This window comes from Petaurus breviceps, unplaced genomic scaffold (assembly GCF_028583685.1).
Source record: "Petaurus breviceps papuanus isolate PSGF00001 unplaced genomic scaffold, PetGlider_PUasm1.0 91041, whole genome shotgun sequence".
Classification (NCBI taxonomy): domain Eukaryota; kingdom Metazoa; phylum Chordata; class Mammalia; order Diprotodontia; family Petauridae; genus Petaurus; species Petaurus breviceps.
This window is the reverse complement of record NW_027187400.1, coordinates 34,169,347-34,184,659: the sequence shown is the minus strand read 5'-3', so window position 1 is coordinate 34,184,659 and position 15,313 is coordinate 34,169,347. Positions and strand designations below refer to the sequence as shown.

The 15,313-nt window shown below is 45.3% G+C and overlaps 1 protein-coding gene across 5 annotated transcripts in view; it reads right to left on the bottom strand.

Annotated features, from left to right (window-relative positions):
- The window catches only part of MEGF6 (multiple EGF like domains 6), a 372,060-nt gene that overhangs the window by 91,696 nt on the left and 265,051 nt on the right, over window positions 1-15,313 (bottom strand). For 4 of the 5 annotated variants that reach the window (XM_069079590.1, XM_069079592.1, XM_069079591.1 and 1 more), the window contains one exon: window positions 7,113-7,235. The exons of the other annotated variant lie outside the window; for it this stretch is intronic. In XM_069079590.1, coding sequence (XP_068935691.1) covers window positions 7,113-7,235 — 123 coding nt within the window. The remainder of the gene's footprint in view (window positions 1-7,112; window positions 7,236-15,313) is intronic. 5 annotated transcript variants of the gene reach the window in all.

Genomic DNA, 15,313 nt, shown 5'->3' with positions numbered 1-15,313 from the left:
GCCTTTCCCAAGCTGAACATATCTGCCGTGACCGTAGCACTCACTAAGAGAGCCCTTGGGGCAGATATTACCCTGGCCTTTCCGTCTCTGCTTTGAGCCTGTTGCCAAGCATGAACTGCAGAGCTACAGGGAAGAGAAGGAAATATTACTAAAGTTATGAGTGAGCAGAAAGGCCAATAAGAGCTCCAGGGTCTGGAGCCTGCATCCAAAGGGCCATTAGTCCCAACCCATCTATGGAGGATCACTCATGTGGACCCTGGACAACCCCCCCCCCAAGATATTAATTTATAGCTAGGTCTGATTTAAGGCTCTGGAGAGCCAACTCCCCTTCTCACCCCTGCCTGATGGAGGGAGGGATGCTGGGGAAACTGGCCTTTTTTCAGAGGCATCTACAAAGTTTTTCTTCATTGCCTTATGCTAACTTTATCCTTCTACCCCTGACCCTATCCAGGCCTTACTAAATTTCACTAGATCAGTGACTACCACTGCCAGCTTCAAGGAGCACCTGCATTTTAATTGAGGAAATGCACGTGGAGCCCAGAGAAATGGAATGTCAGGCATAGCTGGTAAAGGGTGGCTGCTTTGAGGCAAAGACCTTTCAGGCTGGCCTCAGATTATACTGTCCTGTGAGGAAGGCTGGCCCTGAGCGAGCAGAGGGAGTGAGAGGTGAAATATATCAACGATGTCAAGCAGCAAAGGCTACACCCTTCTTCCTCTCCCATGCAGGCAGCAGGCACCAACACAGCTCTTCTCCTCCCCTTCCTGCCCTGAAGGCACAAAAAAAGTCAAGAAAGGAAGAATGCACATCTGGTTCTCTAAGGGGGAAAGGTGAAGTGGCTGGGCTTTCCTTTCCCTCTTCTCCCTTTATTATCTTCTCTCTCTGTGTCTGTGTCTCTTCACTCCCTCTTTCCTTCCCATGCACCCTCCTTTTCTTCTCTCTCTCTCTCTCTCTCTCTCTCTCTCTCTCTCTCTCTCTCTCTCCCCCTCTCTCCCTCCCTCCTCTCCCATCTCTATATCTGTCTCCCTTCTCTCTTCCCATCTCTTCTCTCCTTTTCCTTGTTCCCCCCCCCTCCTCCCTATCCTTTGCCCTCTCTTCCCTCATTTCTCACATTCCCTATCACAGTAAGGGACATGTATATCCATGTAGTATATATAATCTCACCCACTCTTGAAATTACTCTTTCTAATTCCATCCTCAACGACAAGCCAATGACCTTCATGGTCACCCTTAGCAATGGCTGCAGTTTTTAGTTTCCATCTGCTGCCTCCTTCCCTCACCTCCACCCTGAGCCACAGCAGGAACCTCAGGGGTTGTTCCCCAACTTGAAGGACAGGGCTGGGCCAAGCCCCTACCCTTCCCCTCCTCCATCTTCTCCTTGGCCCACTGCTCTCTTTCCATTTCCAACTCTCCTCTGGCTGGTCCAAAAACATCCCATTAATCCCTGGCTGAGAAGGTACCCTCACAGAGAGTAGCAAAAGCAGCAAGCTTTTCAACATATGGTTAATTGGGCAAGATTAGGAGGGAAAATGGAGATGTCCCAGAGGGGGAGGGAGCTGGCTCCAAGTATAAGACATCGATTACATAGTATTGGCTGAGAAGTAGGCAGTCTGGAGCCATTGAGTCACATGGTTTGAGAATGGTGAGCTCCCAGATAGTAGGAACCACCTTAATCATACTGCATCCCCAGAGTCCTGGCCACAAGACCCTGCACACGATCAGTGAACAAAAAATATGTGTTGAATAGATGAGTGAATGAGCTCTAACCACAATCATCCTGTTACATCCTGGATTCACCACGATGCAGACATCTCCAAATCTCAGAGCTGGAAGGGACCTCAGAGGACCTCCTACCCAATCCAGACCTCAAGAATTCCTCCTAATCCAATCTAATCAACTTTTATTAAGCACCTACTATGTGCCAAGGACTGTGCTAAGAAATGGGGACACAATAAAGAAAACATAGCATATTTATATTATACTTAGCAAGTGTTCATCTAGACTCTGCGTGGAGAGCCCTCCCGTGTGTAATGAAGAAGCCACTCCATCCCTCCCAAGGCAGCCCAGGCCACCTTGGGGCAACTCTAATTGTCAGGAAGCATGTGAAGTCCAAATTGGCCTTTCTGCAACTTTCTGCCATCACTCCCTACTCTTGCCCCCTGGATCCAACCAGAATGTATAATCCCTCTTCTGAATGCAATCCCTCTTCCACGTGGACAGCCTTTCAAATTCTTGAAGACAGTTCTCATGTTCTCCCTATGTCGTCTTGTCTCTAAGCCAAACAACTTCTGTTTCTTCCACTGATCATTATATGGAATGAACTCAACGGAGACCCTTCACATGTTAGAATTACCCTTCTCTGGATACTGCCCCGCATACCAATGTTCTACTTAAAATGGGGTGCCCAGAAATGAATGCAATGCTCCTAACATGGTCTGAGCATGGCCGAGCACAGAGGGAATATCACCTCTTTAATGACTCACAACGAGTGTTTTTGGCCTCCTAAAATACTGAGATCTTTTTTGGAGGAGCTGCTTTCCAGCCAGGCCTTTCCCTTCCCACTCTCTCCCCACCATCTTGTACTTGTGACGTTGAACTTTTTTAATCTAAGCATAAGAATTTACTTTAATCCTCACTGGGTTTCATCTTCTTGGGTTTGGCCCAATACTCCAGCCCATTCAAGATCCTTTGGGATCCTGACCCTGTCATCTACCATCTTGGCTTCTCTCTCAGTTCTGTGTCATTCACAAATTGAACGAGGCTGCCAATATATTCATCCAGCAATCTCACTCTGTCTACCCATGGATACCTCATACTGGAAGTACCCTCCACCCCTGTGGCCTCTTCTTCCTCTGGCTCATTGATTCCTTCCATTTTAAGAAGGACACCCAAGTTAGACAAGTCTTCGCTCCTCCCCAGACTCTGGACTTTCATTACCATGCCCCTGCCCACATACTCCCTCCACCCCATCCCCTCTTCACCTTCTTTTTATGTGTTGTCTTCAATCATTAGAATATGAACTCCTTGAGGGCAGGCACTCTCTTTCTTTTTTACTTGTATTTGTATTCCCAGGGCTTAGCACAGTTCCAGTCCTGTAGTAAGTGTTTAGTAAATGCTTCCTGACAGACTCACTTTATCCAAGTTATTGACAAGCATGTTTTATAACACAGGACTAAGCAGAGATCCCTAGAAACCACTGGAGACCTCCTGTCCACCTGCCATAGTCATTAAAGACTACTTGGGTTCTTGAGAATTGCAGTAAAATTTAAATGAGTTAATGTAAATAGGGCTTTGAAAGAGCTGTTGCTGCTATTACTACTACTACTATTACTACTGCTGCTACTATGACTTCTACTACTACTACTACTACACCATGACATATTAGATAGAAAGGTGGCCTCAGAGTCAAAAAGGCCTGGATTCAAATCCTGCTCTGACACATACTGACTATGTGATCCTAGACTGGCCTCTTAGCTTCTCAGTTCTCTAAGAAACTCCCTAAGACTACAACTTACAAAGAAAGTGTCGGCCCACATTGAGGGAGCTTCCTCACCCAGAGTTCCTTATACCAAGGGAAACAGAAGTCTAGTCCAAAAAACAAAATTATTGTTATCCAGCCAGGACCTCCCAGCCTACGCTGGACAGAAGGAGGCACAGAATTTGGAGCTTTCACAAGCTCGTTTTCTAACCTTGAACATGGCCGTGAGTCTTGGTGGTGGTAGCTTCCCATTACACGTGGGAGCTGCCAAGTGGAGGTAAGTGTGCCCACTCTGCCCCAAGTCAGAGCTAAAAGTCTAATTAATTATCCCAAAACAAGTGTCAAGATTTGGGAATACAGGAAACAAAGTGAGGAACCTACCTGTCACCTCCCCTTCTTTTCTAGTTCTCCTTAATCTTAGTGTCTTCCCTCTGAGCTTACCTCCAACTTATCCTTTCTGTATCGTGTTTGTACATAGATTCCAACATGACATAAGGAAAGACTTGCTAATAATAAGGGTTCTCTGTAAATGGACTGGGATGCCTTAGGGTGTAGTAGAACCCCCATCTCTACAGGTCATGAGTCAAAGATCACAGATTTAGAGCTGGAAGGGGCCTCTAAGGTTACCTAGATCTTACAGATGAAGACACTGAGGCAGAAGAGGGGGACAGAGCATGTCCAGGGTCCCAGAAGCAGTAAGAAGCAGTGTCAAGATGTGAAGTCAGATTTAAATCCAGGACTTCTCCCACCACCCTGAGACCCCTTGTCTGGAGTGTCATATGGTAGTTGGGAATCATTGTTTAGCTATCTGTGGAACCAGAGGCTTCTGTAATTCTATGGATAGAAACGTGAGCTGTTGTTGCTATGAAGAGACAGTTGGGTTTGGAGCCAAGGAAGAACGGTTCAAATCCCATCTCTAACCCATTAGCTTTGTGACAATGGGCAAGGCACCCTCGGAGCCTTGATTTCCTTAACCATAAAATGGGGATAAAATAGCACCCATCACACAGGATTGTTGAGAAGATCAAATTAGGTATAAGTAAAGTGCTTTGCAAACCATAAAGCCCTTGAAAATTCTAGCTATTATCACCATATTCTGTCTGTCTCTCTCTTTTTCTCCCTTTCATTCTTTCTCGGTTTCTCTTTCTCTCTCTGTCTCTCTCTCTCTGTTTCTCCATCTCTGTCTTTCTCCCTGATTCATTCATTCATCATCTCAGGCTTTGGGATCCCTGGAATCCAGTGACCAAAGGCCAGGCAGGCCTAAATCTTGAGTCAATCCGTCTTCGTCAATGGACTGAGAGCCTCGGTACTAGGTACCAAGGGGAAGATGAGAAGGAGATTGTACCACCTCTGGCCTCAGGGAGCTTATAGTATAGTTGGATAGATAGAGAAGAAAGGATTTCCCCAAACTCTTACGAAGAAATCATAAAAACACTCCAAACAAGTATAAGATCAGCTGCCAAGTGTGCCCAGAGGCAGAAGGGTGCTGGGTGCGGTAAGAACCTGCTGATGGATTGTCTTGGGCCTCAATGCCCATCCCTCTGGGAGCTTGGGCCTTGCCAATTTTCCTTGTAGCCTTGTCTCTCCACCCTGCCCCACCCAAGCTAGACCTACCATTAATTCTTCAAGGATCTATACAGAGAAGAGGGGCTGCCAGTCCCTTCTATTATCTTCCCCTCCTAGCACCTCAGGCAAAAATAAAAGCCAAAACAGACTTGGGATGCTTGAAGAGAGGCTAACTTCCAAAAAGGAGACAGTCTGGCTGGCTGCCTCTGCTCTGGTCAGACCTCATCAGGAGTGTCCTTTGCTCGGTTCTAAACTCCACCATTTAGGAAGGCTATTAACAAAATGGAGAGGGTCCAGGGGAGGGCAACCGGGAAGGTGAAAGGCTTTGGGGTCATGTCATACAATGATCCATTAAAGAAACTGGGAACGATTAGCCTGGGGAAGGGAAGACTGGGGAGACACGATAGATGTATTTTGAGTATTGGAAGGATGATTATATGGAAGAGGAAATTAGAACTATCAGCAACAGGTAGAAGCTACACAGAAACAGGTGTAGACTTGATATAAAGAAAAACTTCCTAACCCTCTTAGAATTGCCCAAAAAGGGAATGGATAGGAGTGGGCTTCCCTGCACTGAAGGTCTTCGAGCAAAGACTGGAAGGCCATTTGGGGAAGACAGTGCAAAGTGCTAGACCTAGACTTGGGAAGATCTGGGTTCAGATCCTGCCTTTGGTACTGCCTGGGTAACCCTGGACAAGGCACTCTTTGAGTTTAGTTTTCTCCTCTGTAGAATTAAGGGGTTGGATTCAGCGGCCTCTAAAGTCCCCCATGAATGTTTGTTGTACAGGGGAGGCTGGATGAGGTACAGATTGGACGAGATATCGACTGACTAATGCTATCCTAATTCTCAGGTCCTACAATTGCCTAACACTTCACTCTCCTCATACAGATAGCAGCCCATACCTCTCAGCCAGGGCCTTCAGACACGGTCTGGATGACCACTTCCCTGGGATGTCACAGAGATTCACAGGCTTCAGATTGACAGTTGGAAGGGACCGTATGGGCATCCAGGCCAAGCTTCACATTTCAGATGAGGAAACTGAGGCCCAGAAAGTCTCAACTGGAAGCTTCCTTAAGGCACGGACTATCTTTTGCCTCTTTCTGTATCTCCAATACTTAGATTAGGTGCTTAATAATTGAATTGAACTGAATTAAATGACTGTCTAAAGTCACACAGGTAATAAGGTCTTCATTGATTCTTCAGTGTGAACAAATCTTCAGTGTCAGTTGACTTGACTCAGCCACAGATTCATTGGGTCAGACCCAGAGGACCAGAGGAACCTGGTATGGTTATCAACCTCCCAATCCCTTAGAGTTCCAGATTCCTGAAGATTCTATATATATTTTTTTGCTTTTTGGAGGCCAATTAGGGTTAAGTGACTTGCCCAAAGTCACATGGCTAGTAAGTGTGTCAACTGTCTGAGGCCAGATATGAACTCAGGTCCTCCTGACTCCAGGGCTGGTGCTCTATTCACTGGGTCACCTAGCCGCCCCAAGATTCTCTATTTCTAATGTGTATTTAGAATATGTTTCTGGTAAAGGAAAACTTGGGGGAAGCTAGGTAATGTAGTGAATAGAGCACCTGCCCTTAAGTCAGGAGGATCTGAGTTCAAATCCAGCCTCAGACACTTAACACTTACTAGCCATGAGACCTTGGGCAAGTCACTTAACCCCAATTACCCTGCCTTCCCCCCTGCAAAAAAAAAATAAAATAAAATATGGCATAGGAAAACTCACTTAGGTAAAGGGCTATCCAAGAAGCAAAGACATTTTTGACCCCTTTTTCTCACATCCAAAGAACATGAGGGTCAGGGACATTCTTTCCCCACAATGCGCCAGGGAAGTGGACAGCAATGGGAGGGAGGCCTGTCAGTCCCTACAGTCTCAACATGCCCACAGAGCACCCGTTACCTACAACATCTCAACACGAAGAGGAGGGTCTTGGCACAGGGCCCAGGAAGGAAACCTGCTTTGGGATCTGAGCCCAGCTCCCCTAAGGCCTGGAGGATGGTTCAGCCACATGGGGGAAGGGATCGAGATGGGGGAAGGAGGTGGGTGCCTTCTGCTCACCAATACAGGTCCTGCCATCGGTATGGAGCCTAAAGCCAGTCTGGCATTCGCAGTAATAAGAGCCTGCAGTATTCACACATCTGTGCTGGCAGCCCCCATTGTGAACCTGGCACTCATCAGTGTCTGAAAAAAAAATGGAGGAGAGAAGAATGGAGGATGAATAGCAAGGCAGAATTAAAGGAGCTGGACTCCTCCTATCCCCTGGCACCACCCTAAGGAGCACCCCAGGTCAATGCCCCAGGATGGCAGCAATCTCCTACCTCTCACCGTCCCTCCCTGTGCCAGTCTCCTTCCTGGGCATCCCCCCTCTCCACCATGCCTGATCCTGCCTTTTATGTTACCTTCCCCACCCAAATCTTACTCATCCCTTAATATTCCTAATAACTGACATTTTTATAGTTCCTTAAAGCTGGCCAAGTTTGAGTACTCAGACTTCTTGCTTGAGCCTCATGACAACCCCACGAGGCAGATAATTCAGGGGTTATTATCCCTGTTTCACAGCTGAGTGAAGGCAGAATGCTATGGTGAGAGATTTAGAGCTGGAGGACCTGGATTCAAATCCCACCTCTACTACTTACAGCCTGTGTGACCCCTGTTTTCTCTTTTGTATAATTAAGGGCTCATACTAGACAGCCTCTGTGGTCCCTTCTCTTTTTAATTCTATAGTCCTCTCATTTACCTGTTATCTATAACACACAAAATTATCAGATAAATGTACTGGCAGATGCAAAGCCAAATCCATCAACAAATGTTTACTTATTAGGGACCTACCACGTGCCAGGCTCAGTGCTGGGGAAAGAAAAACAAAAATACAAAAAGAGCTTACATTCTCGTAGGGAAGTCAACACAGAAATAAAAAGGAACGAATTAGATACAGAGTGGGGAGCTAGGTGGTGCCAGGTCAGCTAGACAGGAAAGTGGATAGAGTACAGAGCCCGGAGTCAGGAAGATCTAAACTTAAATCTAGTCCCAGACACTTACTAGCTGTGTGACCCTGGACAAGTCACTTAACCTTGCTGGCCTCTGTTTCCTCAACTGTAAAATGAGCTGGAGAAGGAAATGGCAAACCCCTCCAGTATCTTTGTCAAGAAAGCCTCAAATGGAGTCACTGGAGCACTAGGCTGCTGGAACATATAGCATAAGTATACACGTGTGTATACATAATATAAATATAAAATGAAGCGTGCCTATTTTGCAAACCTAATCTAAAAGAAGTGACATGACTTGCTCACGTTCACCTAGTCATGTCTATGTGTATCACATACCTATGTGTGTATACACACATACACATATACATTTATTGTTTAGTTTTTTGGTTTTTGTTTTGTTTGCAATCATGTCTGATTCTTCATGACCCCATTTGGGGTTTTCTTGGCAGAGATACCAGTTCCTTCTCCAGCTCATTTCACAGATGAGGAAACTGAGGTAAACAGAGTTAAGTGACTTGCCCAGGGTCACACAGCTTGTAAGAGCCTGAGGCCAGATATGAACTCAGGAAGATGATTCTTTCTGATTCCAGCCCCAGGGCTCTATCCACTATACCACCTAGCTGCCCAAGTTATACTACAAGTTATCAATAGGTTATAAATTAGATTTCAGTGGACATAGAAAGAGTACTAATTTTGGAATTAGAGGTCCTGGGTTCAAATCTTGATCCTATCTCTTAAAACTGACAAAGTCATTTAACTGATTGGTTTCAATTTCCTCACCTATAAAATGGGAGGGGGTATCTATGATCCTATGTTCATTAGATCATAAAATAGATTAATAGATTAAAATAAAATAAATATATATTGAAATAAATATAAATTTCTTAGTAAAATAATATGGTTGGTTATAGGGGATCAAACCTGTGATTTCATTGCTATACTGAACTTTCAGGGGATGAAACATCCTCTATCAATGCCAGTGGTCAACATCTGTGTAAATTATAGTTATAGAGAGGTGGATGGAGGACCAAGAAGTCAGGTGACTTTTTCAAGGTCCCAAAGAGCTGGGATTCAACCCCAGGTCCCATTGCTCCAAATCCTCAGTGACTCCCAATACAAAAAGGATAAACAGAACTATCTCATCCTTACAGGGAATAGTCACACCGATTCTAGAAGTATTGAGGAAGCTTTCAGAGAATCCTTCTAGGGACGAGGAGAGACAGAGGGTATATAAAGGAGTTGTTTAAACACACTCACACACACACACACACACACACACACACACACACACACCTTAAGAGGAAGAAAAGCATGTCAGGGTGTTGGCAGGTAGATGTAATCCCAGTCCTTGAGCCGCTGCCTGTTGGCAACCAAACCTCTAAGATGAAGAGGTTTTCCCACTGGAAAGTTGAGAAATATTAACTGTCATAGATCTAGAGATATTAGATGACGATTCCAGTCATAGGGACTCAAAATGGGACCACACAATGGAAAGGGCAGATTATGGAGGACTGAAGTTTGAATTCTGGCTCTAATATTCATTCACTACCTGTCAGTTGACAAACATTTATTAAGGACCTACTATGTGCCGGTCTAAAAGGATGGGGATATAAAGAAGGCAAAAGATAGTCCCTGCCCTCAAGGAATTCACAGTCTAACAGAGTAGACAATACACAAATAATTATGTGTATACAGGATCTACACAGGATAAGTGGAAGAGCACCAGAAGAGGGAGGGCAGTCAGGCAATTGGGCGGTAGTATCAGCAGGGATGGGAAAGGCTTCTTGTTGCAGGTAGCATTTTAGCTGGGGTTTGAAGGAAGCTAAGAAAGAAAGCCAGGAGGAGGAGATGAGCCTTTTTTGTTATTGTTGTTTAGCCTTCATTATGGAAGGGGACCAATGATATCACAGGGTAATGCCAACTGGCTTGTGAATTGGATTGAAGTGAGGCAGAACTGCACAGTCGTCAGCCTCACTCTCTCTTCCAGAGTCAATGAAGTCCAGTAGCAGGACAAAAGTTAGGATGGGCAATGGTCCAGAATACAGTGACCTTGGCATCTTTGATGTCTGACCAAACTCCAAGTGTTCCACAGTACCTGCTTCAGCCACCTTCATGGCTATTGGAACAAATTATTCTCATCTGACCATTCCTGCTGAGGGAAGTCTTCACATGCTAGAGGGTAGAAATCCTAATTTACCAATGGGCTTAGGTTAGCCCATCTACCGAGACAAGGTGTCGTCACTTTACATGCTACACCTTCTTGGAGCCACAGGTGAGAGTTGGATGAAGGTGGACACCCAAGGTGAATGGACAGCCCCTAAAAGGGCTCGGCGAGCCCTTCCACCAGGGGGCGAGTCCTTCTGAACACCCCATACACCCCAGTCACACATCTAGTAAGTGTCCAAGGCAGGTTTCAGACCTAGAGCTTTCTCAACTCCCAATCCAATGCCAAGAAAAACCAACCCTGACCTCCGGGAGATCACTTTTTTCTACTGGAAGGAAATTTCTAAAGAGGAATACAAAGGTCTAGGTAGACTAGCAACCTGATAGTCACTAGTCTGAGGAAGAGGAGAGGGAGAGAGGCAGAGGGAGAGGATAGGAGACTCTAGAGATGCAGGAAATAGGGACTTCTGGGAGAAAAAGCAGTGCATGTGTAATCTCCTCATCGAAGAACTGACCCAAGGCACCTAACCCAAGTGGCAGGGTTTGGAATGCATCTACATTTTCTGCCCCTCCCCTCTGAAATCCATCACCTCCTTCTCCAGGGGATGAATTCCCCTCTGCCTCCTCCTCCAAGCAAAGAAAAACCCAAGAAAGCATAGAAGGAAAGGAAAGGAGGTAAAAGGAAAAAAGCCAAGTTCAAAGTCCTGAACAGCTTTTGAAGGGATGATGGATTACTCAGAGAGAGGGGAGGCAGGACACGGTGCTGGAGACCCCCCACAGTCACCAAACCCACAAAAGAATGAATTTCGCAGAAGTAGCAATGGGCATGGCCTCCTCTTTTGGTCCCAGCTCTGCCCAGAGAGTGATCTTACAAGACTTTGTTAGAGCAAGTGTGCGATGATGGAGAGATCACGGGATTTAGAAGCTGAGAACCTGGGTTCAGATCTCAGTTCTGATATTTTAATACTTCTTTGACCATGGGCAAACCACTTCCTTTCTCTGAGAATCCGTTTCCTTGCCTGTAAAACGAGGGGAACTGGACCAAATGACCTCTAAGGCTTCTTCCAACTCAAAATTTGTGATTCCATGAATGCTTGCACCCAAGGAATATTTCTTTCTGGATCTCAGTTTCCTCACCTGAAAATGAGGTGTTGGATGAGATAGCCTTTAAGATACCCTCCTAGCTCCAATTTTATGATCTCTCAGCAGTCCATGACCAAGCCTCCATGGTAGGGCGGGAATCATAGAATCAGTCAACCTAACAACATTTATTAGATACCTACTATGTTCCAGGCAATGTACTGAGTGCTGGAGATACAATTAAAAAACTTGCATTGTAATGGATGGAGAGGGGTAGCTACGTGGCACAATGGTTTTAGTAGCCGTCCTAGAATCAGAAGGACCTGAGTTCAAATCTGACCTCAGACACTTACTAGCTGTGTGACCCTGGGCAAGTCACTTAACCCCAATTGCCTCCAACCAAAAAAAAAAAAAAAAGGTAACGGATGGGGAATCATGGAATTTTTATCCCGAAGAAACCTTAGAGACAGTCTAATCCAACCCTATTCTTGGACAAAGGAGGACACTACTATGTGCCAGGAACTGTGCTAAGCACTGGGAATAAAACTGATAAAAAGTAAGAACCGTTTCTGCCCTCAAAGAGCTTACAGTCTAATGAACAAATATGCTAAATACACTCTTGCTGATTTGCTGAGGACAACAAACATTGTACTAGGGAAAGAATTCAATAAGGGGCCATCTCATGGGGTATGCTCAGGGCGGCCCTTCCTGGGTCTGGTTGGCTGTTCTGGGTAAGCACTTGCATGAATCAGATAAAATGGCAACCCCTGGCCATGTCGTGGCTCAGATCTTAAGACTGTGGGTGCTTTCAAAGAGCAACACAGTCTAACAGCAGGAGCTTAGCTGGAGAAGGTGATGGGCTCAGTGGCTCTTTCAAAAAGGATAACTTCTGGCTCAGGCTCTTCCTTTGACTCTAACACGTGGCAGATAGGACAATCTGATTCTCCATACCCCCACAAAGGGCATGGGCGGTTGGTGCTCTTTCCGCCTCACCAGGGCACCATAGACTGAATCAACTGAGCTCTCACCTGGACCCCTTGCTACTTTTTCTGCTTTGGGATTCCTTTCCTGAGGAGGTAACAGTGTCATTTTTGAGCAGACATGCCCAGGCTTGGAGTATACCTGGGGAATGACCGCAGGAGGTCCAAGGGTCCTCCAGAGAGCTCTTCATTGAAACTGGCTTCTAGCAAGGGGAGGAGTCTCCAGCAACTACCCGCCCCTCATGGAAAACATGATTGCCAAAAAAAGGATTAGCCCAAGCTTGGACTGTTTTAACAGAAGAGTTGAATCAGGAGTTGTTTGGACAATGCAGAAATGAAATGAAATGTAAAATGCTTAGATCAGCAGGCCTGCAAACTGCTTTATGTTTGGTGAGGTTTGAGTATCAGCCTCCTACGAGAATATAATGGTAGTTATAAACTAAGTTGCTAAATACTGTTTTAAGTTGACCTTAACAGTTATTTCCTGTGCGTGTAGGAAATAAATACCTGTCCCATACCTGATTCATATTATTCAGAGTACTTTTTATTTCCACTTTTGAGGAAATGAGGATGTGAGCCACTATCTGTTAGATGTGGGGAATGCATCCAGGGTCAAATGTGATAGTATATCTAAAACATTTTAAAGCTCTTTAAATACTAGCTATTTGTTATTAGCTATTATCTATGATTGAAGTGTTTTGGCTGAAAGTCACCCAGGTAATAAGTAGGAAGGGGCAGCTAGGTGGTGCATGGATAGGAAGACTCATCTTGCTGAGGTCAAATCCAACCTCAGACACTTACTAGCTGTGTGACCCTGCTTGCCTCACTTTCCTCATCTATAAAATGAGCTGGAGAAAAAAAATGGCAAACCACTCCAGTATCTTTGCCAGGAAAACCCCAATGGAGTCATGAAGACTCAGATATGACTGAAATGACTGAACAAGAAGTAAGTAGAAAAGACAGACTTTAAATTCACACCCTCCATCTGGTGTTTTCTACTATACCAGTTCTCAAGCTTTTTGACCTCAAGACCCCTTTAGACTCTTAAAAATTATTTAGGACTTTCCCCCAAGATCTGTTGTTTATGTGGGTCATCTCTATTGAAATTTACCATCTTAGAAATTAAAATATTTTAGTATTATTTTGAAAATAGCTTTGACCTTGCAGACCCCATGAAAAGGTTTCAGGAACCCCCAAATCTGCAGACCACACTCTAAGGACTACTGGTCAGTATCCCACTATCTCACCAAGAAAGCTATCCCTTTTAAAAACAAATGTTGACAAATTGTTTTTACATGCAACCGAGAAATAAGATATAAAGGCAATGGGGTATAGAAATCTATCTTGCTCTACAAGAAAGTAAAGGGGAAGGGGGGAAGGAGAGGGATGGGGGGATATAAGAGAGGGCAGACTGGGGGAAGGAGTAATCAATATGCTTCCCGTCTTGGGGTGGGCAAAGGGGAGAGATGGGGAGAAAATGTGGAACTCAAAATCTTGTGGAAATGAATGTTGAAAACTAAAAGAAAGCTATCCCTATGCCTGAAGTGATTGCCCTTCCCCCTCTTTACCTGGAGAATTCCTCCTCCTCTGAAACTTAGCTTCAGAGACCCTTGCTGCTCCCTCCTTACCCCCCTCCCTTGGTAACAACTCTTTTTTGACCTCCAGTTACATTTCATCTTTCCCTCCTGAATGTATTTATCCTATGATATTGTGTATTCCAGCTACCTCTGTTTGTATCTCATTCCCCCTTCCAAACTGTAGGCTCAGCAAGGCAATTATCTTATCTAAACATTGTATCTTCCTCAGATCTAGCAGAATAAAGAGATTCATTGACATTTCTTGAGTATCTGAGTGAATGGAAGGGAGCCTGGTCACCTGTAGTAGATGGTAAGATACCTTGAGTTACACCTGGACCCAGCATCCCTGGGGAGCTGGGGATCAGGCTCAGACACTCCCATGCTGGGCTGACATTTAATGGGATATGGAGTTGCTCCACTGGACTCTACACCCAAAAAGAACTTCCCCAGAAAAGCGGAGGAATCCCACTCAGCCAACATCAACATCTCCATTATCCTCATTATGGCTGGAAACTGTTTTCAGCTTGGAAAAGCTCGACTCTAATGTGGAATCCAGACTCTTTTAGGATTATAGATCCAGAACTGTGAGAGACCTCAGAGGCCACTGAGTCTCTCCCTTCCCCCTCCTTTTACAAATGAGGCCTGGATGAGTTAAAAATTAAACTTCCCTACAAGGAGCAACTGAGTCCCCAAGCCCAGGAAGGGGTCCTGGTGGTAGAAACCAAGCTGAGGACAGATCAGATCATGAAAAGAAACTCCTACTAACCCTTCCTCCCACTACCCAGTTCCCTTTCTTCAGCATGGTCCCAGCCCACACCCCCTACTGCAGTAAACTGGAGAATTTCCCCAGAGCAGAAAATGCCACCCAAGCTACCAACCAAGTACAGGACCACATGACCAGCTGCTAATACTACTGAGACAGAGCCATAGAATCTCCAGGTTTGGAAGGGACCACCAAAGCCCTAGTTCAATTCCCTCCCCACCCCTTCCCCATTCTATAGATGGAAAACTGAGTCCTATGGAGATAAAATGACTTGTCCAAGGTCACACAGGCAGTAAGCCTTGGAGGTGAAATATGAACTCAGGTCTTCTGACCCCAGAATCATCAGTCTTTCCAATGGACCATGCAGCATCCTATGGTTCATCAGTCTGTGATAAACATATCACAGGACCAGTTACCACCACCACCACCACCCCAAAAAAGCCAACAAATTGGTTGCCAGTGCCACCAATCCTAATAATAAGTGAAAAGAGCTCTACATTTATTGTAAGAAGACCTGTAATCAAACCTTACCTCTGCTCCCTGCTACCTGTGTGACCTTCAGAAAATTCCCACCCTCTCTGCCATTAGGATAAAAAGCCTCAGAGGCCTCTTTTTGCCCTAAATCTGTGACTTCGTTATTCCATGACTCACTCACTCACTCACTCTCTCTCTCTCTCTCTCTCTCTCTCTCTCTCTCTCTCTCTCTCTC